Consider the following 25837-nt stretch of genomic DNA (forward strand, 5'->3'; position numbering starts at 1 on the left):
TAGATGTGATAGATGTGATTTCTGCTTTATTTTAAATGTAAATTCAGGAATTAGATTATATGAAAATTCATTAATCACTGCTATTTTCACCAGCACACTTGTGCCTCTTAGCTTTGGCCTTACTTGGGAATCTTTGACCACAAACTGAGCAGGTAAATGGTTTCTCACCAGTGTGGGTTCTTGTGTGTCTTTTTAAGTTCCTCTTCTGAGAGAAACTTCGACCGCAAACTGAGCAGGCATAAGGCTTCTCACCTGCGTGGGTTCTTGTGTGTCTGTTTAAATTACTCTTCTCAGAGAAACTTCGACCACAAACTGAACATACATAAGGCTTCTCACCTGTGTGGGTTCTTGTGTGTGTTTTTAAGCCTCCCTTGTGAGAGAAACTTCGGCCACAAACAGAACAGGCAAAAGGCTTCTCACCAGTGTGGGTTCTTGTGTGTATTTTTAAGCCTCCCTTGTTAGAGAAACTCTGGCCACAAACTAAGCAGGCAAAAGGTATCTCACCTGTGTGGGTTCCTATGTGTCGTTTTAAGCCTCCCTTGTGAGAAAAACTCTGGTCACAAACTGAGCAGGCAAAAGGTTTCTCACCAGTGTGGGTTCTTGCGTGATATGTTAAGGTTTTCTTCTCAGAGAATTTTAAGCCACAAACTGAGCAGGCAAAAGGCTTCTCACCAGTGTGTGTTCTTGTGTGTATTGTTAAGATTCCCTTCTGAGAGAAACGCTGGCCACAAACCGAGCAGGAAAAAGGCTTCTCGCCAGTGTGGGTTCTAGTGTGTTGTTTTAAGTTTCCCTTCCGAGAGAAACTCTGGCCACAAAGCGAGCAGGCAAAAGGTTTCTCACCAGTGTGGGTTCTTGTGTGTCTTTTTAAGCTTCCGTTCTGAGAGAAACTTTGATCACAAACTGAGCAGGCAAAAGGTTTCTCACCAGTGTGGGTTTTTGTGTGTTGTTTTAACTTTCCCTTCTCAGAGAAACTTCGACCACAAACTGAGCAGGCAAAAGGTTTCTCACCAGTGTGGCTAATCACATGTCTTCTCAATTGAGACTTACACCCAAAAGTTTTTCCACACTGAGAACATTTCCAACGTTTGCCGTCAATGTGACACAACACATCACATTCAGACTTTTCATCGTCATCAGTATGAGACATGTCGTTGTCACCATCTGACATTGGAGCTAACCAGCTATCTACTTGTGATCCTCCACAGTGGTCTTCATCACCTTCTGATGTCATTTGTTGTCTTAAGCTGCTGCTTGGAGGCTCTGCCCCTTTGCTCTCTTCATATTGACGTTCATCTTCAGTCTTCAAAAGGACACCATTCACAGGCAACTCTGTGAAATCCTCCTCCTCTTTAATGCATGGTAGCAAGTTCTCTTTTTTTATGTTTGGAGGCTGCAGCTGCTCCTTTTCTTTAACTTGAAGAGGCTCCAAATCCTCTTCTTTAATACTGGGGAACTCTGGCTCCTGCCTCTCAGGACGAAGATATTTTTCACAGATCTCTACAGGACACAAGACACGCATGGTTTGGTAAAGTCAGTCTGTTGTGTCTTTGATGTTGTGTATTTTATATATGGAAATCACTAACCGCTAACACATCAGATCTGTAACAGTAATTGTTCCAGATATAAAAAAATAAAAAAATCTCTTCACCTCATTTGTCTTCTAACAGACTAAGCCTTCGTGAAGGCCAGGTTTTGTGAATCTGAAATCTGATAAGTTAAAGAAAACAAAAAAAACATGCATTACTAATAGTGTGTCGTGAACGTGAAGTCAAATGGAAGAAACAAAATATACACCAAAAAAATAATTGCCTTCTCTTGCAAATTTTACTATCCTAATTCCACATGAAGCCGCTAAATCGGGAATTAAGGTCGAATAAAAGAGCTAATAAGGCACATCAGTGTTTGCTTAAACACCTAACATCAAATTCCTGCATGGCTGACATTCATCTAGTCTACTTGGGCGAGTGTGACCTCAGGGAAGAAGAGATACATTAATACATATGAAATATGTATCTACATTAAAACACGGTAAACTAAAGTGGGCCGGTCTGAGCCATGAAACTCCAGGGCTGAAAATGAGTCCCAGTCCGGCCCTGCTCACAGGTGTCATAGGAATTGTGACTTATAAGTTTGGAATTGTCCATCGTGTTGTTTTGAGCGTGAAACAAGGAGTCATTTTACCCACTTTTTGAAGTCTTTTAAATTGTCATAACTTCCTCAAATTTTTATCTTTACAAAATTTCAAATATATTTTATCCCTATTTTCCGGCTCTTTTCAGTGACGTTCGTCTTGAAAGAAGATTTGACATTTTTCCTTTGTCACGTACCTACAACTGGAGGCCTATTGCAAACAGCGCTCAGCAGTTGACGTTGTCGATCGTTCTCCTCTTGTGCTCCACAAAGCTCTTCTTCGTACTTGACTCTACTTGCGTACATTTTCACGTGGTAATCACGACACTTTAGACTCACACTTGATCTCTGCTGAGTCAATGTGTTGATAACAAACGCGTCTCCATTACTGGCTTTTAGCAAGCTAAGCTAACGTAAGAGAAGCAAGACTGAGAAGCTTCAAGGAGAACTGAGATGAATTAGCCGCGCATGTAGACTATATTTGACTTCGCTAAAGTAGTGGTGGACGCACTTTGTCGACGTTTGAGTACGTTCAATGCGAATTCATGACGAATTATTTCATGAAGCACGTATGCTACATCCTGATGAAGAGTTGATCTGTAACGTGCTATCTACGGCGAGTTCACTTGGACAAACTTCACGCCACTGGCACTCCTCATCGGCAGATTTCGAGACTTATCACGACGCCGCCTGCTGCCGGTGTTTTTCTTCTTGTTTTTATTAATTGTGTATTCTTCATGAATTTAACGATGTGTCCTTGCATGCATCTTATATGTGATATGTTCTCTGGTGCTGCTTTCATTGTTACTATTATGATGCACTCTTGTTATAACGGACTAAATGTAATTTATTGGGTTTGTGGTTTATGCACGTTACAGCAAACATTGCTTGTTGATCCAAACACAATTTCGTTGTTTTCTGTGACAATGACAATAAATCTTGAAATCTGAATCTGATTGCAAGCAACGTGCATATACCGCCATCTACTGTATAAGACAACACTCTACAAAACAGCTTCGTCGCCCTCAAAAATTAGCCACAAAACTTAATCACTTCCTTGCAAAAACACAGATTGACATATCGCCGCACTCATGAGCCAGTTGATTAAACACACATATCAGGTGTGCAAACATACAATCGCTTTATTCTAGACAAACCAAACAGGTTTGAGTATAGCCCAAAGAGGCCCGTGCAAGCCGTTGAAGCCACAGGGCGGCCATTTTACCACTCCCACCCCACGAGAAGACTACTATTCAGTAGGCCTATATACTATACGTATACGTACAGATTAGACAAATACAGCTCGTATGCGCTTAGTATTAGGCCGGGGGGCGGTGGGTGGCATGGTGGTCACTATTTTTTAACAAGTGGATGGTATGTGCTGTTTTGAAGACACCCTTTTTCTTTTATCGCTCAGTTCCTTAACTTTCTTAGATTCCATACTCAATATTAGATTTAGGAGAGGCATCTTTTGTTGAAATACAAGGACAATTCTTTAATTTGAAAAAATACAAGTTTCCTCCTGTAAACATCATTAAGCATATAATTTATATTTAAGGCAAGTTGTAAAATGTCTGAAGTCCTCTTGTTTATGTTTTAACAAATTTAAAACATCATAAATCCTGCTGTTTCTACTAAGTACTGTCTTAAATACTCTCCAATTTCGATAGTGTAAATCAGGGTACACCAATTCCGGTCCTCGAGGCCCGGAGTCTTGCAGGTTTTAAATGTTTCCGCCTACCAACACACCTGATACTAATCAGGATCTGGATCATTATCAGGCATGCTGATGAGCTGATTATATGAATTAGGTGTGCTAGTGGGTGGAAACATCTAAAACCTGCAGGACTCCGGACCTTGAGGACTGGAATTGGTGAACCCTGCTGTAAATGTATAGGACCGTATGCCGAGAAACGTTTCTTGGGAGTGGTAATATGGCGGCCTTGCGGCTTCAAAAGTCTTGGGCAATCGGCTATCCAGAAATATATAAAGATCAGTGGGTTATATCCAATTAGCATATCTTAAATGTATTCAGGAGACAAACCATTACTATAGATCATCACTAGTAGCAGAATTTTGAAATCTATTCTACAGCTGACTGGAAGGAAGACAGTAAAGCCAAAAGGACTGGAGTGATACGTTCTGATATCTTTTGTTTTGGTCATAATCCCAGCAGCAGTTTGATGCTCTTTTGAGGGAGTCCAAACAAAAGACCATTACAATAACCAAATCTACTGAAGGTAAAAGTATGGATAAACTTCCCCTGGTCCGCTTTGAGCATGCAACTCTTTACTCTATATATGTTTTAAAGCTGATAAAAGCCTGTTTTAGTGATTGATTTGATATGACTGCTGAAAGGTCCGAGTCTATCAGCATCCCAAGATTTTCTGACATGGTCTTGGATTTTTTAAAATTTTATATTGACTCAAAGTGTTTTTTAACAGAAACCATCTTATCTTTATTGCCGATTTTCTGACATAGTCTTGGATTTTTTTTTTCAAACATTGACACAACATGTTTACTCACAGAAACCATCTTATCTTTATTGCCTAAAACAATTACCTCCATTTTGTTTTGGTTGATCTGAAGGCAATCTTGCTTCATCCAGTTGTTAATTTACTTAGACAGTACACCACATGTTAATTGAACGTATTTGGGGGACAATGATAAATATAGCTGTGTGTCACTTGCATAGCCATGTCTACTATCTAACATATCTAACATTGCCATTCTGAAGCGTTTACCCTTGGGTAAGATACAGAAATAACAAAATGGGACCAAGGACTGATAATCCTTGAGGGACCCCACGTCAAGGCCGTTCGATCAATTCAGCGCAAAAAAACAGCACAGCACAGATCAATTTAGCTCATCTGTGCTTCAGTAACACTTAGCATTATTAATAAATGACATACATGCTGTAGATTGTAGTTTGTGTGTCAAAAATAAAATTTTTTCCTCTTTTTTTCTCCATCCATACAGAAAATTGTCGGAAAGAGTCAGTTTTGTTTACAAAAATTCTGGGCATAACCAAAATTGTTGATAAACTGGGTCATTTGCAACTCGTGGCTCCACTGTACTGTATATAAAAATGGAATAACTTATTTTTGGAAGAGTTGTATTTTATTCAGGATCATATTTACACTTTCCCATCTTATCAAGAGTCAAAGTTTCTTCGCCGTCTATTTTGTCACTTAGTCACTTTATGTGTTTTAACACAAGTGCTAATTCTAAACATTTGTCACGAGACTTGAAATGGTCATTAAAATGCAAGAATAAATACAATATACTATACACGAAGGGAGATGTAGTACAAGATTGTTTAACATCAGCGTCATGGTTATTAGGTTCAAGAACAAACTTCTACAGTAAGCCTGTCAATATTTTTATCCATTCAAGCCATCCCATTCCCTGAGGACCGAAATCACTCACACCTGGACTGTTCTTGTTTCAAGGCAACTGCACCCGTCTCAACTCTTGCGTAGTGTGCGGTGTTTGCCAATTGTATTTGGAAGTGGCCCATTATGTGTACAAAAGACTCTGGGGAAAAAAGCCAACACAAAGATAAAAAAGGCAAAAGTCTTGCTTGCATTTCCTCAAATAGGCTATTTAACTGTGAAACTGTTACACTTATGTTATGCAGCATTCAGATCAAACCATTTTATATGCTGACTACGCGCCTGGGTCCACCATGAGATCCAAACATTATTGAATGTAATGAAATCGTCACACAGTGCCCGTAAACACAGGATTATTGTTGAGGAATTACGTAAAGTATTTCTGAAACAAGTGAGACGTGAACAAACCTGCTGTGTGTACTCCAACTCGAGGCGTCTGAAAAACAGTGTCATGTTGTTGACATGTCCCTCGTTCTCCTCTTTCGTTCCGCACAGTTCCTCCTGTTAGACATTATTAACATTTTAATTCTTTATTTCATATATTAACCATGTTGAAATGTTTTATAGATGTGTAAAGTAAGTGAAATAGTGTTGAACTCAGTATAATTTGACCTTAACCTAAGCTGGTACACTTTGTTTGGTCTAAAATTCTCTCTCAGTGTTTACGCACACACATTCTCTTCGTGGGAGCGTACTCTGCTTCGAGAGAAGCACACACACACCACTGACTCTGTTGGCATCATCACTCACGGCCACTCAATTTGTTTGTGAGATGTTGTTTTGGGAAAAGGTGCCCTGGGAGTGTATTTTGTCTGGAGATCGGCACAGCTGCAAATCTGTTGTATAACGTGTTTTAAAAGGCGTTTCACTTTCCAAGCTCGATTCTATAAGAAGCCCTCTCTCCCGAGGGAGGGGGCACATTGGGCACTTTTTTAATTCCACCTTTTTACGTGATGTAAATTGTTGCCGGTGACCGGAGAATTCTCTGTTTAATAAATCATCCTGCGCAGGGACTCTGTTCATGTCTTATCTTATCATTTGATTTATTGGACACGCAAAAGTATGGATTTATTAAACATACACCCTTCACTCCTCGCACTCTGCTGGCTTTCTTGCACACATTTTGATACGACGGTCACAACATTTTACGCTCACACTTGCTATCAGTTTAGTGCAGTGTTGCTCACAAATGCGTTTCTTTGTTAGCGGCTAGCAAGCTAGGCTAAGCTAAACTAGGCCGAAATCAAGAGGCTTCAAACTAAGTGCACAGAGATGACTTTAACAGAACAAAACAATTAATTTAATTATGTAAAAGTCCAGTAAAGTAGTTGTGGACATACTATGTTTGGTGGTATACAAATAAGCTTTAGTGAGCGATATGGCAATGTCTGCGATGTGCAACATGTCGGCCATCTTAGGCTTTTCACCTCAAAATATTTATTGAAAGTTGTATAAAACCTAACAAGCATTTGCCTTCCTTGTGTTGACAGTCTTCTGCCCATTTTTAGTTATAACTGTTTTGATTTAGTTATAACTGTTTAGATTGAGTCATAACTGTTTTAATTTCCTCAGTAGAGCGGGGTGAGTGTTTAAATGATGTTTGGGGGAGCTTCCTCTATTCCCACACCAATGGGCCATTTGTCTGGGGTTAAAGCAAATGTGTTAATATGATTCCTTTGAAGGTCTTACCTTATGCTGGGTGATGTCGGGGCTGGGACCTACTATATTTCCACATCAAGAGGCCGTCTGTCAATGTGTATTGAATGCTGTAAAAGTCTGTCTTGGCTGGGGACATATGGTGGCTGGGGGGGGAGAAAGGGGCTTGGGGGAAAAGGAGGCGTTGTAATACTTTTTCAAGATAGTATAAGGATCATAGGAGTCCGCTGAAAAGACACACTAGCGAGAGAACTGCAGCCATTTGTCTGTAAACTTGTTTGTGTCCAGAATATTCTGTAAAATAAATCCTTCGAAGGACTTGTTCACCGATCTCCAGTCTGTATTCAGAAAATCAACAATCTCTCTACCCGAACAACAACGAACACGCGGAAGACAATGAGTGTCATTCCAACACTTGCTCATTTGTTGTTCTACTCGGCTCTTATTTTTTTTTTTAGCTAGGAGGGAATTTATGACAATTTGGCACCTCTGAAAGTGTTTTTTGTTTGTTTGTTTTTTGGCAGGGTGTTTAAAGTTTTCAACCGATGGATACCATTTAGGATGACCCCTTAGTGGCTGTTATACAAACAATCAAAAATGGCCCCCAACAAAAAGCCATACCGAAAAGAGAAAAGGTTATACTATTTCAGCTACGCTTCATTTAGTTTTAAAAAACGTTGTATAATGTCAGTTTTCTACTTTATTTGACACAAGAAATCAAATTCTTATATATTTTTCTTATTTTAAGTAAATATTTTAGGGTAAGTTCATTATCATAGTTATCTTTAGCTAAAATAAGATGTCAATATCTGAGAAAGTGACACTGAAATATTACTCAGGACCTGCTAGCCCCATGTTTTTACCTACAAGGTATGTTTCTCTTCGTTGATTGGACAGGTCACTAGCACTGTTGCATGTGGTGCATGAGGCTAAAGTCCCCTTGTAGCAGACGGACATTTAAACTTTAAATATCAAGAAGAAAAGCAAAACAATATGTCATCTGAGTTTTAATTAGACTTGAGTTAATGTGGCGGTGCCACGGGTTATTTAGCTGGGAAATAAATTCTGAAATGTTTCCATGGAGTGCAATGTGCTCGCGTACCCCTGGTTGAAAAACACTGCATTAGTGTTTTGAAATAAAATGCGCGATCGCGTGATTTAATTTGCAGAAAAAATGACATCTGTCGGTGACTTGATGACAATGCCCCATCGCCTCTGTAAAATTTCCAGCAGCCAATCATATCGTAGTGGGGCGTGTCCTGCCTGATTTCCGCCGCATATCTACTTCCGTGCACGGTTCTTCTTCACGTAACCAGCCGCTAACTCGTTCTTTCCCACATCTACTTAATGTTCATACAGTATTTACTAATGATACAGTTGGATAGCCGCACCTGAATGGACAGGATGTGCCAGCGCGGGAGAGCTATTTATTTATTTTTAATGGTCCTGTCAGAGTCGGGTTCAGGCGCATAGCGTCGTGTGTGCGACAGGCCCAAGACAGGGTATTACTGTAGGAACAATAATACACATCAAAGTCACACTTGAGATTTGACTTGGTCAAACAAAATGTGTTTGTCTTCTTGTGTCCTGCAGATGTCAGTGAAAAATATCATCGTCCTGAACAACAGGCACCTCACGTTAAAAAAGAGGAGGAAGGGGATATCAGCAAGACAGCACTATTTTTTCCCCCGTTAAAGAGTGAAGATGAAGACAGGGGTGAGAGTGAGGAAGACAGAGGGGCGGAGCCTCCAAGCAGCAGTTCAAGTCAACACATGATAACAGAAGGTGATGCAGACCACTGGGGATCATCACAAACACAAAGTGATGACATAAGATCACACTCTCCTGAGACTGCTGCTGCTGCTGCTGCTGCTGCTGATGATGATGATGATGATGATGATGATGATGATGAACATGCTAAAGGTGATAGGGCATGTCACACTGACAACAAATGCTGGGAATGTTCTGTGTGGGAAACACTAAGTTCAAAAGGGAATTTGAAAGTTCATGCAAAAACACACACTGGAGAAAAAAACGTTTTCCTGCACAGTTTCTGACAAAGGCTTCTCTCAAAAGGGATATTTAAGAAGCCACACCAGAATACACACTGGAGAGAAACCTTTTTCTTGCACAGTTTGTGGCAAATGCTTCTTTGAAAAGAGACTTTTAAAGGTGGGGTCTTTAGTTTTGTCCGTTTGTGTTTGTAAACACAACCGTTTGTGTTTGTAAAAAAACAATTCAAAACGGACTCCTCCCATGGTTCAACCCCCACTCTTCTTGTCAATATTGCGCATGCCTTCAGCGACACGCCCCTTGTTCTGTGATTGGCTGGAGGGGTAAACAGACTTTCCGCCCACAAACGTCCCTCTCATGGGAAAACACAACAATCAGGCTTGAGGTGTTGGTTGAGGACAAAATCACCACCACACGTTAACAGAAGCCCAGAGGTGTTGATTGAGAAAAAATTCATGTGTATACATCCAATGTTTATGAAGTAGATAAGAATGCATACTGGCGAGAAACCGTTTCCCTGCTCAGACTGTGGCAAAAGCTTCTCACTTAAGAAAAATTTAAGACGCCATACAAGAGCCCACAATGGAGAGAAACCTTTTCCCTGCACAGTTTGTGGCAAAACCTTGTTTGAAAAGTCAAATTTAACAAGCCACACGAGAGCACACACCGGAGACAAACATTTTGTCTGTTCAAATTGTGGCAAAAGCTTCTCTCAAAAATCCAATTCATTAAAGTGAAGAGAAACCTTTTTACTGCTCAGATTGTGGCAAAAGCTTATTTCAGAATGGAGACTTAAAAAAGCCACATAAGAATGCATATTGGAGAGAAACTGTTTCGCTGCTCAGACTGTGGCAAAAGCTTCTCAATAAAAATTTAAGACTCCATACAATAACTCAGACTGGAGAGAAACCTTTTGCCTGCACAATTTGTGGCAAAAGCTTCTTTGAAAAGTTTAATTTAACAAGCCACACAAGAACATATACCGGAGACAAACATTTTGTCTGTTCAGATTGTGGCAAAAGCTTCTCTCAAAAATCCAATTTAACAAAACACACAAGAACACACACTGGAGAAAAAAACATTTCCCTGCTCAATTTGTGGCCAAAGATTCTCTGAAATAAATCATTTAACAGTACACACAAGAACATGCTGAAGAAAACCCTTTTTCCTGCTCAGTTTGTGTTAAAAGATTCTCTCAACAATCAAATTTAAGAATACACGGAAAAACACACACTGGAGAGAAACCATTTTCCTGTTCAATTTGTGGCAAAGGCTTCTCTGAAAAGTCAAGTTTAACAATGCACTCAGGAACACACACTGGAGTGAAACCATTGGGTTGCAATGTTTGTGCTAAAAGATCCTTTAGTAATCAGTGTGTTAAGAGACATAAGTCTGCTGGTGAGAATAGCAGTGATCCTTGACGCTTCAAAATAATAATAATAATAATAATAATAAAATGAAGGGACTGACTGTAAAACTGGAAAAGATTTTGAATAAAATTATATGTGGAATGTTGAATTTTACAATGATCATTTGAAGACACTAAGCCAATTTTATCAGTGTTGGAACCATTCTGTCGTAGTCATTAGTGATAGACCGATATGTTTTTTTTCAAGGTTGATACCGAATATTAGTAATCAAGGAGACCGATAGCCAATATTTCAAGCAGATATTCAGTAAAAGAGAAAATATTAGCATCAAAATAAAATTGAAAAAAAAAATATTTTAATTTTAAATAAATACAGAATTGACAGCTTTGTTCAAAAATTATACCAAAAATTGCAGGAAACTTCCAAGGTCATCAGCATGTGTGAAGCTAAATTAAAAACTAAGTAAGTAAATGGTTCCCTTAAAGTTTTCCACTGTAAATAAAGTTTTCCAACATTTCAACATAATTTCTTAATTTTATTTTATTTGTTTATTTTTACAAATAAAAAGTGTAGGAAGTTCCCAGTGTCAGCATAATTTTTTATAAAGTGGAAATTTAAATAAATTAATAAATGAAAAGTTCTCTGTATCTCATTGAGCGACATATGCATGTGAATGTAGCTAATTTGGGATTTTAATCAGGGTTCGTAAAAGGTTTCAAAAGATCTTCGCAGAGAGTGATAAATTATCTGAATGTGTTTGAAATGTCTGTGAAAAGTAAAAACTGTGAACATTTTACAAATCCTGATGAAACCCTAAATTCACTACATTGGCAAGCATTCGCCACTCAGTAAGACACCAGCTTTAGATAGTATTCACTGATGTCACGGGATCGCGAGTCGGCCCCTCATGTTGGGGCAACATTACGACGGACTAGCTGTGCTTCTATTGTGTTATACACCAAATGTTATTTTGTTATTGATGAATGTGACCCCCAGCTTCCTCTAACTTTACTTGTGTTAACAAGACGTATGCGAAAGATTTAGCTCAACACTCTTTGCAGCGGTACACATTGAAATGTTTGGTTAGTGGAATCAATTGGATTACAAACATTTGCCGATACTGCCTGGACCGTCACCGGAGACTACATGGCAAAGTAGGATAGGTAGGATGGCTCTCAAAACATGGACATTCTTGTGTATTCTGTACTTTCAGCTTTTACTGGTTGCCGTGTGCATTTATCCCTAGTCTGGTAGTCATGGTGAGTTTTTTGTTGTTGTTGTTGTTTTTTTCCCTTCAAAACATTCAAATGAAATCAGATGCAAATTGTCTTTGCTTGGAACATTTTAAACACAACCAAAAGCATTACCACATATAATGGAAAAGGAGTGAGAAGAAACTGTGCTTCTGAAATCCCAGCCCTTTCCCACAATCATCAATAAAATCACTTGCTCCACTTGCTCAACTGCCTTTCATTACTGTGTGGAAATGTAAAACAAACAAACAATAGAAATACGTAGAAGATGATGGCCATAGTTAACAGTGCCCAAGGCCTCCACAGTGTAAGGTACCATTAAGAATAGTAAAGAAGCCACATAGGACCGGAGGCAAGGTGAAATTAACCCAGTGGGTGTCTTCGGCAGGGAGCAAGGTTTGTGTGACAGTGATGTGATGCTTACATTTCAGTGCCGCACTTTCACCATTTTCTATCCCTGTGCCAAATAAATGGTTCAATTTCCCCATATGAGGTGAAAATAAAAATGCAAAATGCCAATACAACTCTGGTATTGATATTCATTTCAGTATTGACTTCTCACGTCAATATTTCTGTACTGTAACATTTCTGTTTGCAACAGCGGAGTCCAACCCAAACCATGCTTAGAACTGCCCCCTCATTTGAGCGCTGGAGCCTATCCCAGTTGGCTTCGGGCAGTAGGCGGGGTACACCCTGAACTGGTGGCCATCCAATCGCAGGGCACACAGAGACGAACAACCATACTCACAATCACACCTAAGGACAATTTGGAGTGTTCAATTAACCTGCCATGCATGTATTTGGAATGTGAGAGGAAACCGGAATACCCGGAGGAAACTCACGCAAGAACGGAGAGAACATGCAAACTCCACTCAGGAAGGCCGAAGCCCGGAATCGATCTCACGTCCTCTGCACTGGGAGGCGGACACCGTGCCGCCCTTTTAGTCATTTCTTTATTTATTTTAATTAATATTTTAATTAATATTTTAATTAGTTTTGAATTTTGGCAGTTTTGGTCCTACATAGAGGAAGGGCTGAATGCCATTATGATCCAAAATAATGTGGTGATTGTTTACTGCGGTGAAGCTAGCCGCCTCTTCTTTTTACGGAGTCAAGCCAGCCGCTCTTCATTTCAAGTTCGCCCTTTTCTAGGACTTACGGTAGTGTGGGTGACGGGACGCTGTAGAGGAGACCTACATCCGTTTTTCAAAATAAAATGTTATTGACAGGCAGTTTAAAAGATGTTTTTTTTTAATGAAGGATATTTTATTGACAAACAGTTTAAAAAATGTTTCAGTATAATACAACACTAATTCATGTTTAATTGGTTATGCACTCTTGTAGGGTGAACAGGTTCCATGGCCTGGTATTGAGCTATAACATTGATATGTACAATATTAAGTTAATTGAAAATGAGGGAAAGGTTGAAATGGAGAAAAAAATGCTGTGTGTCATCTAGCAGACATGCCACTATGTGCCAGCATTAATTTGGGGTCAATAGGTCACATGACCTGGAAGCTATTGAGCTAAAATGCTAATATTTAGAGAGGAAAAAAATGTTAAAAATAAGTGGAGATCTGATTAAAAAAAAAAAAAGGTGTGCAACATCCACCAGACATGCCACTACGATGCAGCACTGATTTGGGGTGAATAGGTTACATGACCTGGAAACTATTGAGCTAAAACGCTAATATTCACAGGAATTAAAAAAGAAATAAAATAGAAAGTTAACATGAAAAAAATAAGAAGTGTGTGTGTCATCTAGCAAAATAATTAACATTTAACAGGTGTTTTTCAAATTTGGTGGGCAAATGTTGATAAAAAATCTTTTTAATTAAGGGATTAATCGTGATTAATCAAAATTTTAAAATGTGATTAATCTGATTTAAAAAAATAATTGTTTGACAGCTCTATTTTTTTTTCTCAATTCTATGTATCTTTATGTGAATAGGTGTGTTTCTTTTCTTTTCTTGAGTTCTTTCCCAAAACAATTGTTCTCAGATGCTGGTGAAACATTCCCTGGCCTGTATTAGATCTCCACAGGTACAAAAAAGTTGAAAGCACCCCACGCAGTAAATAATAAATAAATCCAGATTTTAATTATTCATGTTCATGTTGGTACCCTAACCCTAGATTAAAACCCTATTTTAAAACCCTAAAACCATAATTTGAAACCTAGATTAAACCCCTATTTTAAAACCCCAACCCTAGTTTAAAACCCTACTTTGAAATCAGAATTCTAGTTTAAAACCCTACTTTGAAACCCTGTTTCAAAAACCTGATCTCAGTTGAAAGCCCTAATTTGAAACCCTAACCCTAGTTTAAATCCGTCCAATCATAATCCTAGTATAAAACCCTACTTTGAAACCCTGAGCCTTAAAACCCTATTTTAAAAGCCTGATCCCAGTTTCAAACCCCACTCTGAAACCCTAACCCTAGTTCAAAGAACCTACTTTGAACAACTAAACCTAGTTTGAAACCCTACTTAGAAACCTTAACCCCAGTTTAAGGCCCCACCCACTTTGTACATCCATCCATTTTCTAAACTGCTTAGCCCTTACAACTAACTCTAATTTGAAACCCTAGCCCTAGTTTAAGCAATATAGGCCAACAAGGCAAAGCTGTGCACTGGTGATAATGCATCATAAGCTCGTGCACAGGTGTAAAACAATGGCCCGGGGGCTAGATGAGTTCCACCACGTCATCCATTTTTGGCCCGCAAATGCAAATCATTTGTCAACTTCAATGATCCCTGCTAAAATCTGTATCAAAATGTCATGTATAAAACATAATGTTGAGATTTTGCAATCATTTTTTGTTACTCTTTTTTTACAGTAATTTGAATAACTATTATCCATGACTTCTGATTTAAAAACTAGTAATCCATCATCTTGTTGTGTATACTATACGTAGTAATACGATGAGACGAAAAAACATTTGGTTTCACCGTCATAACAACCCTCTGAAGTAAGCTGTAACTACAAAGGGGCTGGTGACAAAACTGAGTTTGACGCCCCTTAGCTTGTGTAACAGCACAGGTAGGAACACACTTATCACACCCCACAAACCCCACTCAACTGGCATGGCAGCTTGAGAGTGCCACCTTTTCAGTCGTGAGTGTGTGCAAATCATGGAGAGAAAGGCATTTGAAGAGCAGTACTTTATTCAGGGTCATAATCAGGTACACTTTTCATCCCTACACAAAGAATCAAAGTTTCTCCAAAGTCAATTTACTGGATGTAGGAGCCATTTCATTTACATGCGAGAGGGTCGCCAAGTTGACCGTTAGGTGTCACCATTATATCTATTCATTTGTTCACAAGCCTATTTAAGGAAGAAGTACAAATCAATTTACAGTTGTGTAAGTAGACAGGAGAGCGATAAAGTTATTTTGATGTGTGTTAGTACAAAAAGTTGAAACGTAATACAAATACATAATTCCATTTTTTTTTTTTACAATATTTAAAATCACTGTCATTGTAATTAGCTTTGATATTAAACATGGGGGGAAAAAAATCATGATATATATAAAAGGGAACTAACTATAATAACTATCTCCTCCCACTAGCTGCTCTTGTTAGCTGCTCCGGCTAATTCAGGCTCGCTCAGCCTTTTGGCGTCGCTTGCGACGGCTGCCAAGTCGCCAAGATGCTCGCAAAATACAAATTTGTGGTTGGCTTGCGAAATGTGGTTTCTCTGAGCCACCGTAGTGTGCATGCTCCTGCGTGTTTCTAATGCTCTTCTTTGACCACTAGATGGCACTTTATTGTTCCCTAAAACTTGGGACAGTCACAAGTGCTTAATATTAAAAAAAAGAAAGAAAAACCTTAACGTGTACCTTAATGTTAGAAAACTACGACCAATCACGAGAATTTTGATTGTGAAATGTTGGTGGACATAAATCCAGATGTGCATGTCAATTTTGGTGGCGATTGTCCGTAATTTTCAGTTTTGTTAAGCTTTTTTTTTTTTTTTTTACATTAAGCATTTTAGACTACTGGACCCTATTTTTTTTTTTTTACACATTCCGACCTATACTGAACTCATATGAAACTAATAGTATAGTCTGTGTATGTGCAGTGAACAGGTAATTATTTGGCTCATTATTGTGATTTGAAATACTTTGTTATTCGACACCTGTTCTAATCTTTGTTAGTGTTGGTTTGCTAGTAAATGGACTTCCTATTATATTGCGCTTTAACTACACCATATGGTGCCCAAAGCGCTTTACAATTAAGCCTCACTTTCACCCATGCACACAAACACTTATACACCAGTGGTCGACTGCTGGCATGCAAGGCGCTGCCAGGTCTACTGGGAGAAAATCATGGTTTAGTGTCTTGCTCAAGGACAAATTCAGGCTCGCTCAGCCTTTTGGCAAAATACGAATTTGTGGTTGGATTGCGAAATGTGGTTTCTCTGAGCCACTGTAGTGCGCATGCTCTTATGTGTTTCTAATGCTATTCTTTGACCACTAGATGGCGCTTTATTGTTACCTAAAACTTGGGACAGTCACGACTCACAAGTGCTTAATGTTAAAAAAAAAAAAAAAAAAACTACACCACATGGTGCCCAAAGCGTTTTTCAATTAAGCCTCACTTTCACCCATGCACACACACACTTATACACCAGTGGTCGACTGCTGGCATGCAAGGCGCTGCCAGGTCCACTGGGAGAAAATCATGGTTTAGTGTCTTGCTCAAGGACACTTTGACATGGTCACCAGGGATGAGAATCGAACCCACAACCTTACGGAAAGGAGACAACCACTCAACCACTCAACCACTGAGCCATGCCGCAGTGATCTACTAACACCGTAAAAAATGATCGCTGCAAATCCGTGAATATTTTGAGGGCTGCCAGCGATAGTCTTGCTATCCATCCGTCTTCTATTTTCATCAGCAGTCTTGTGATAAAAAGCCAAGTTTGGGTTACACCCTCGTCTCTCAGTACAAGCTACCGCACAGCTAGATCTGACCATTTTAAAAGATAATAGATCAGAAACAAGACAATACGCTTTACGAGTTTCAAGGGTTTCAAAAGATGCAAGTGGTTATTTTGCCGTCCGTGCCGCAGGGGTCGTTCCCATGAAGGCTGTGATGTCATGTGCAAAAGGTCTATAGTGATGAGATCATTTTAATCTGCAGCCCCTTGTCAGGTTGATGTAATATTTTGAATACAAATGTAAAAGTAGGGTAAGTCAAGGCACATACAATACACTTTACAAGTACACAAATCATTCGTTCATTCAGTGGTAGATGTGATTTCTGCTTTATTATAAATGTAAGTTCAGGAATTAGATCATATAAAACTTAATTTATCACTGCTATTTTCACCAGCACACTTGTGCCTCTTAGCTTTGGCCTTACTTGGGAATCTTTGACCACAAACTGAGCAGGTAAATGGTTTCTCACCAGTGTGGGTTCTTGTGTGTATTTGTAAGTCCCTCTTCTGAGAGAAACTTCGACCGCAAACTGAGCAGGCATAAAGTTTCTCAACTGCGTGGGTTCCTGTGTGTCTGTTTAAATTACTCTTCTCAGAGAAACTTCGACCACAAACTGAACATGCATAAGGCTTCTCACCCGTGTGGGTTCTTGTGTGTGTTTTTAAGCCTCCCTTGTGAGAGAAACTTCGGCCACAAACAGAACAGGCAAAAGGCTTCTCACCGGTGTGGGTTCTTGTGTGTCGTTTTAAGTCTACCTTGTTAAAGAAACTCTGGCCACAAACTGAGCAGGGAAAAGGTATCTCACCTGTGTGGGTTCCTATGTGTTGTTTTAAGCCTCGCCTGTGAGAGAAACTCTCGTCACAAACTGAGCAGGCAAAAGGTTTCTCACCAGTGTGGGTTCTTGCGTGATATGTTAAGATTTTGTTCTCAGAGAATTTTAGGCCACAAACTGAGCATGCAAAGGGCTTCTCACCAGTGTGTGTTCTTGTGTGTATTGTTAAGCTTCCCTTCTGAGAGAAACTCTGGCCACAAACCGAGCAGGAAAAAGGCTTCTCACCAGTGTGGGTTCTAGTGTGTTGTTTTAAGTTTCCCTTCCGAGAGAAACTCTGGCCACAAAGCGAGCAGGCAAAAGGTTTCTCACCAGTGTGAGTTCTTGTGTGTGTTTTTAAGCTTCCCTTGCGAGAGAAACTCCGGCCACAAACTGAGCAGGCAAAAGGTTTCTCACCAGTGTGAGTTCTTGTGTGTCGTTTTAAGTCTCCCTTGTTAAAGAAACTCTGGCCACAAACTGAGCAGGCAAAAGGTATCTCACCTGTGTGGGTTCCTATGTGTCGTTTTAAGCCTCCCTTGTGAGAGAAACTCTGGTCACAAACTGAGCAGGCAAAAGGTTTCTCACCAGTGTGGGTTCTTGCGTGATATGTTAAGGTTTTGTTCTCATAGAATTTTAGGCCACAAACTGAGCAGGCAAAGGGCTTTTCACCAGTGTGGGTTCTTGTGTGTATTTTTAAGCCTTCCTTCTGAGAGAAACACTGGCCACAAAATGAGCAGGCAAAAGGTTTCTCACCAGTGTGGGTTCTTGTGTGTTTTTTTAAGCTTCCATTCTGAGAGAAACACTGGCCACAAACTGAGCAGGCAAAAGGTTTCTCACCAGTGTGGGTTTTTGTGTGTTGTTTTAACTTTCCCTTCTCAGAGAAACTTCGGCCACAAACTGAGCAGGCAAAAGGTTTCTCACCAGTGTGGACAATCACATGTCTTCTCAATTGAGACTTACGCCCAAAAGTTTTTCCACACTGAGAACATTTCCAACGTTTGCCGTCAATGTGACACATCACATCACATTCAGACTTTTCAGCGTCATCAGTACGAGACATGTCATCACCATCTGACATTGGAGCTAACCAGCTATCTACTTGTGATCCTCCACGGTGGTCTTCATCACCTTCTGATGTCATTTGTCGTCTTGAGCTGCTGCTTGGAGGCTCTGCCCCTTTGCTCTCTTCATATTGACGTTCATCTTCAGTCTTCAAAAGGACACCAGTCACAGGCAACTCTGTGAAATCCTCCTCCTCTTTAATGCATGGTAGGAAGTTCTCTTTTTTTATGTTTGGAGGCTGCAGTTGCTCCTCTTCTTTAACTTGAAGAGTCTCCAAGTCCTCCTCTTTAACACCAGGGAACTCAGGACGAAGATATTTTTCACTGACATCTGCAGGACACACGACACACATAGTTTAGTAAAGTCAATTTACTGAGACTTTGATGTTGTGCATTTTATATCTAAAGATTATAAAATGGGGCACATGCGTGAAAGAATAGCAGAGCTTGCAAATGTTACGGCTTGTCTGTATTTTGTTATGAAAATCACTGAACGTTTGTAACACTGATTGTTATGGATATTTAAAAAACTAAATCCAGTATCAGACATTAATGGTGCTCAGTATGCCACCATGTGAGAGCACTAAAAGCTTTAGACCAGGCTTCTCCAACCGGTAGCTCGCTCGCAGCGTAGTTTGAGTAGCTCCCAGAAAGATTTGGAATCTGAACATTTCCATTACTGTTTGTAAACCCAACATTCAAAACTGACCCTTGAGAAAGCAGCCGACCAGGAACAACCCACCAATCAGGAGCGGGCGTTCGTACAGCCTTCTGGTTACTGAACGACCGTTCTGCATCCTGAGCCACGGCCGGCACAAAAAAAAAAAGTTTTGTAACAAGAGCAATGATTTTCTCGGAGAAGCAGAAGAAAAAGCAACAATCACTCCCGCAGTGGACTCAAGGTGCGTTCAATAAACAGGCACGCGGTAGGAAATCACAGTTATACATGGAAAAAGCTCAGATGACTGACAGAGCGACAGGTTGTGACGCATTTTTGACACTTCCCTCTAAAAATAAGCCGAGTGTGAATTATTTTGTTCCCAGTTTGTAGTATTTGATTACAAATTTGACTAATTGGGAGCGTAATGGAGAAGAGCAGAGACACACACGCACACACAAACAACGTTACATTGAGTCATTGGAGTGCAACTGAATTACCAATATTTAAAACGGATGACATCAAATGCAGTCAAATACAGTACTACAAGAATATGGCATGCAATGTGAAACCACATACAGTATAAACATACATCTACAGTATGTACATAAATTACCATGTTAATCCCAATATTTTGAATCAATAAAAAATTTAAAGAATTTGAAGTTCTTTTGTCAGTTTTAATCTTGCAGCTTTTGCTGTGTTCTGTCGAGGTACCGTTTCAGTACCAGTATCGAGGAATTTAATGCAGGTATAGTATTGAATAAAAAATGTTGGTAATGTAACACTAACAACACTACATCAGTCAGCGTTGTTCATATCTGCGAACGTTACTACCTGTATATCCGACACGTTCTTTTTGCACCACAGTGCCCATAAACAGCGGCTAATTTGGGAACTATCAGATTGACAACTACAATACAAAGAGGCATTTCGATTGGCCTGGGCACTATTTTCTGACTGTACACTGGTTCCAGGTCCGATAAATTAAGAGGTTACACTGCATTGTATAATGGACCACAGAATATTCCGTACAATAAATGCAGTTCACAATTTTGCTTGTAAGGTTGCATGCATCACAGCCTACAGGAGACCATTGATGACACATGCTGTAGTATGTTTTTTTTTTTTAGATATACATGTTATCATATGTGTTAATATGTCTTATATCATATGTCTTAGGTCTGATTGAACTTGTACACTCTCTGATTGGCTGAGGCTATGACATATGTGTCTGTTGATGAACTATGTTCAAAGTGAGGATTTGTAAGTCGAAAACGTAATTCTTGTGATGCCTGCGCACCCAAAATGGATTACAGTAAAGAGCCCTGCTACTTCATAATAATGTGTTGTTTTTTAAGTGTTCCTGTTACACCCTGGATTGATTCATGCCACTCAAATTGTTTTCCCCCTACATTATCAACCACAGCATATTTTAAATAAAGGCCATATCAGTCATCTTAAAACATTTTTAAAAAGTCTGACGCCCCCCCCCCCCCAAAAAAAAAAATCTACTTAAGTACAGTAAGAAATAATGTGTACTTCGTTAGTTCCATCCAGCCTCTGAACTGCTTACCCTACTACTGCAATTTTATTTTTCTGGCTAAATAATTATTTCACCTCCAATGGGCACTAAAGGCTTATATTCGGATTCACTGCATGCCAGGGGACTAACTCTACAGGTGCCCTGGCTGGGCGTGGGCGGGTCTGCCCCTCTGTTGGCTGCTGGGTGGCGGCTGCGTCTTGGTCGTTCCCTGGGTCTCGTGGTGGGTGCTGTGTTGCGGGGCTCTCCTTGGTGTCCGGGGCGGCGCCGCCCCGACGCGGTCCGTCGCTCGGGGTCCGGCGACGCGGGTCGGGGCCTGTGGGCCGCCGGGGTGCCCCGTGGTTCCCTCTCCCCTCCCCCTTCCTCCCCCTTGCTTCCTCTCCCTCTTCACCTCTCCCCGCCCGTCCTCCGCCTCCCTGTCCCTTCTCCCTCGTCGCCCTTCCTCCTCCTCTCCCCCTCTCTCTGCGGCCCTGCCGCTGCCTCCTGCCCTTCCTGTCGTCTCCTTCCCCCGTCCCCTCCCCCTCCCCTGTCCGCCCTCCTCCCCCTCCCCTAGGCCGGGGGTTCCATCCGTGGCCCGGGTCTCGGCGCTCCGGGGGCCGGGGGAGTGGGCAGGATTGGTGTTGTGCCCGCCCCGCTCCGGTGGGCCTCCGGGCACTTCGGGCGGGCCCCGGTATCCGGGGGGCGAGCCCCGCCGGGGTCCCGGTGGGGTGGGTGGGGGTTTTGGTGGGCGGGTGCGCCTCCCCCCCCCCGCCCAGCTGGTCGCTCCTCTTAACTCACTGCACTAGTTTTGCACAATACATTTTAGGGCACATAACACACTTTGGGGGGGAGTGGGGTGGGGTGGAGACACCGTCTCCGCCCTGCAGCTCCCCTCCAAATTTTAATGCACCACACAACTGGGGGGGGGGGGGGGGGGCATCGGTTGGGGCGGCCGCGGTATGGAGCAGAGCTGCGGTCGCCTGTCCGTGTGCACCCCCCCCCCCCCCACCATTAACTTATTTTAATGCACCACATACGCTCATTGACATGCCTGAGGGGCGGGTGGATCGGAGCAGGGGGGGATATCATTTCCCTCTGCTCCGGTTCACCTGCCCCCAATTTTAATGCACCACACACACACACTTATGTATATACACTGGGTGGGGTCACACTCACGGTTTAGGGGTAGAGTTCGCCAGTCGGCGAGCTGGCGAACTTAGTAACAGGGTTAGTTTTTCACTTAGATCGTTGGGGTGACGACCGGGGCCTCTCCCCGCTGGGCCTGGGGTTCGGGGATGCCGCCCGTCCTCCGGTGCCCCCATCTCCCCTTCTGCCCCTGGTGTTCCGTCCCTCCGCGTGGTGGGGTGGGCGCGGGTGCCCTCTCCGCTCCGCTGCCCGGCCCCCTCTTCGGCGCGGATGCCTGGGTGCGGTGTGTCCCCGGGGTCTGGGGTCGGGGGCTGGGGGGGCTGTCGGTTGGTGGGGGTGGGGGCGGGGGGCGGGGGCGGCTTGGTTGGTGGGGGTGCCGGGGTGGGGGGTGCTGGGGTGGGGTGGGCGCCTGGGGATTTGGGGACCTGGGGGCGGTGGGGCGGGGGGTCGCGGGGGGCGGGGGGTCGCGGGGGGAGCGGGGGTTGTGGGCCGGTGGGGTGCCTGGTGGGCCTGCAGTGCCCCGTCCTGCTGCGTTGGGTTGGGGGCGCGGGCCGCGTTGGGGTGTGGGGCGCTCCTGCTCCGGGGTTTGCTCTCCGGCCGGTGGCCCCTGCGGGGCCCGGGGGTCGTCCTTTGGCGCGGCCGCGGCCTGGGGGGCCCTGAGGTGTTGCGCTTGCTCTGTCCTGGCGGGGGTCGACGGCTCCCCTCTTTGGTGGAGATTTTCATGCATGCTAGATCCACCACACCAGCATCTATCGAGACTCAGACACAATTTGTTTCTCCCTCAGGTCATTGATTCGGTGGAGGCTGGTGTCTGTGGATCTCACTCTGCTTCGTCTGTCCTTTCTACCTTTCCTCAGTTTCTCCTTTGGGCCCTTGAGGTTTCCCTGATTTGTTGGAGTTTGGATGTCTCTGGGGTTGGTGAAGGTTAGTGGCCCGGTGGGTGGTGTCTGGTCGGTGCTGGGCTTCGCTTTTCTTTCTTTTCTTTGGTCCCCCTTCGGGTCTCCTGGCGGCCCCACGACTCTGGCTGGATTTTGAAGTGTTCGGTTTAGGTGAACGGTATGGGAATTCTTATTTATTTATTTCATTTTTTTCTCACGCACGCACGCACGCACACACACGCACGCACACACATACAAAAAAAAAAAAAAAAAAAAAAAAGGGAGAACAATGATGATGACATTTCAAATGATCAATACTGAGATCTCCCAGAAAAAAAAATATATAATAATAATTATTTCACTTGACACAACCAAAGACTCTACAAAAAACAAACCCCCCAAAAATGCCAACACGAAGACAAAAAAGGCAAAAGTCTTGCTTGCATTCCTCCAAATAGGCTATTTAATCGTGAAACTGTCACACTTAAATCATGCAGCATTTAGAGCAAACCTTTTGAAATGCTGACTACGCGCCTGGGTCCGCTATGAGATCCAGACATTATTAAATATAATGGAATCGTCACACCGTGTAAGCACAGGATTATTGTCAATGATTTAAGTGCAATATTTCCGAAACAAGTGAGACGTGAACAAACCTGCTGTGTGTACTCCAATTCGAGGCGTCTGAAAAACTGCGTCATGTTGTTGACGATGTCGCTCGTTCTCCTCTTTCGTTCCACAAAGTTCCTCCTCGCACTCTGCCGTCCTTGTTGCACACATTTTGTTATGAGGATCACAACACTTTACGCTCACACTTGCTATCAGTTTAGTGCAGTGTTGCTCACAAATGCGTCTCTTTGTTAGCGGCTAGCAGGCTAGGCTAAGCTAAACCCAGACCGAGAAGTGCACAGAGATGACTTTAACAGAACACAACGATTATTCTAATTAGGTAATAGTCCAGTGAAACACACAGATTCTGTATGTTCAAGCATATATAAATAAACGAGTAAGCGAGGTGTCAAACGTCTGTGATGCGCATGCGCACCATGTCGGCCATTTTGGTTATTTTTTCAAAATCTTTATTGAAAATTGTATAAATCTTAACAAGCATTTGCCTTCCTTGCTCATTTGTTGCGTTGTTCTACTCCGCCCTTCGTAAAGATGGTTAAACATGATTCGAAAAACACCACAGATTTAAGGTATCTGTTCATTAAAGGATCTGTGTAGACCTTATCAATGTTTTACTCGCGACTGCCACTTCTAGCCCAAAGCGTAACTGCAGCATCTGTGTCAGGCTCGTTGATGGTGCGCATGCGATTACGTGCATGATCTTAAAGCGACAGCCACAGTTGACAAACGAACACTACTTCAAATGAGGTAAGAAAAACTGTCAATTTGTAAGTTACCTCTTTCAATTGTATTTCAAATTGTGTTAATTTGTGATTTCATGTTATTTTAATAGTAATTTTATTTGTTATGTGTATTTGTACTTTGCACTGTAAAGCACTTTTTGACTCTGTGAAAGTGCTCTCTGAATAAAAATCACTTTGTTGTAAACTGAGTTTTTGAGTGATGGAGTATTCAAGTAATGAAAAACGAATAAACTTGGTCAGTAGGCCTACCAGCAACATGAAAACAGCAAACGAGATTGTTTACCTTTTGTAGCTAATCTTCATTTTCTTATAAGTTATATGATTGACAAGACACTTATTCCATACATTCGAGATGCTAAAATTAGCAACATTACTCTTGCTTTTTATAGATGCAACTAGTTTCAACTTTGTATCTAGTGCTGTAAATGGTCATGGTACAAAATTTTAACTGTACTAATGCAACTACTACTTTCATTTATTGTACAGTATCATCACTACCAATACTGTTTGTGGCAGCAATAATTGCATGACATGACTGCAATGTTTATTGTACAGTTTTACTACTACTACTAATGTGGTTATAGTATTTTGACTGACATGTTTTTTTATAGTCCAGTATTATCAATATTACTACTACTACGACAACAGTTTGTGGTTATAGTATTGTTACTGACGACTCCAACTTTTATTTATTATACAGTAATATTACTAGCAACTAGCAAGGCACAGTATTACCTTCTTAAGAACCGGGGAGAAGCCACACCAACGCCGGAGCCAACCCGGGAGGCTGCTCGTAAACAGCACAGGACTGGCAGTTGCATGTTGACCTAGGAAGACAGCTCACATTTCCAGAAAACATCACAGTGACCACACTCAGGCCAGACATTGTCCTGGTGTCAGAAACATAGAGACAAGTGATCTTGCTGTAGTTGATTGTCCCTTGGGAAGACCGGATGGAGATTAGCGGGAGACATCACTGATCGGGAGACAAGCGGGAGATTGGCTTGTCATTCGGGAGTCTACTGCTTGAATCGAGGAAGTTGGCAATCTGTGTACTATAAGATGATGACTGTGCACATGTGTAAAACCAAGGCCCTGCGGCCAGATGTGGCCCGCCAGATCATTCCATGTGGCCCACAAAAGCAAATCATTTGTCAACCATGAATCCCTGCTAAAAATCTACCAAAATTTTAAAATGTCATGTGCAATAAATCATGTTGAGATTGAGAACAAAAGGATATTAGTGCTACATGTGCAGTCAGAACAACATAGAAAGAGTACACATTTGAATAAGAATAAGAATTTGAACTTATTTTCCTATGTAAGACTAAAGATTTGAACTTCAAGTTTCTGAGGAGAGCAGTGACTCTGGAGAATGGAGAGAGGGGAAGCGAGGGGAAGCGAGAAGGGCAGATGTCAACCCTTGAAGTGCCGACAAAGAGCATCTCTCAAAGCCTGCACATCTTCAACTCTAAATGGAATAGAACCTTGGTTTCATGATTAAATTGCCTGACAGGGAAAATATTCATTAAATCAACCCTCCTGCTTTTTGTGCCAAATTTCCTAGACTATCGAATCGCCAAAGAACCTGCTAGCCAGTGCTCGGTGCAACAGTAGCTACAAAAAACA

At 41.7% G+C, this 25837-nt stretch overlaps 2 protein-coding genes across 2 annotated transcripts; both read right to left on the reverse strand.

Moving 5' to 3' along the window:
- On the reverse strand, window positions 1-2732 carry LOC144063750 (uncharacterized). Its single transcript, XM_077585588.1, has 2 exons — window positions 2328-2732; window positions 1-1497 (listed from the first exon to the last, which is right to left on the reverse strand). Exons 1-2 carry the CDS (start codon window positions 2434-2436, stop codon window positions 71-73), a joined length of 1536 nt encoding a protein of 511 aa, XP_077441714.1. The 5' UTR covers window positions 2437-2732; the 3' UTR covers window positions 1-70.
- A 12104-nt stretch (window positions 2733-14836) lies between these two features.
- LOC144063742 (uncharacterized) lies at window positions 14837-23874 on the reverse strand. Its single transcript, XM_077585579.1, has 2 exons — window positions 23492-23874; window positions 14837-18962 (listed from the first exon to the last, which is right to left on the reverse strand). The coding sequence occupies exons 1-2, from the start codon at window positions 23613-23615 to the stop codon at window positions 17119-17121; spliced, it is 1968 nt and encodes a 655-aa protein (XP_077441705.1). The 5' UTR covers window positions 23616-23874; the 3' UTR covers window positions 14837-17118.
- Between the last annotated feature and the right edge of the window lie 1963 nt (window positions 23875-25837).

This window comes from Vanacampus margaritifer, chromosome 14 (assembly GCF_051991255.1).
Source record: "Vanacampus margaritifer isolate UIUO_Vmar chromosome 14, RoL_Vmar_1.0, whole genome shotgun sequence".
Taxonomy (NCBI): Eukaryota; Metazoa; Chordata; class Actinopteri; order Syngnathiformes; family Syngnathidae; genus Vanacampus; species Vanacampus margaritifer.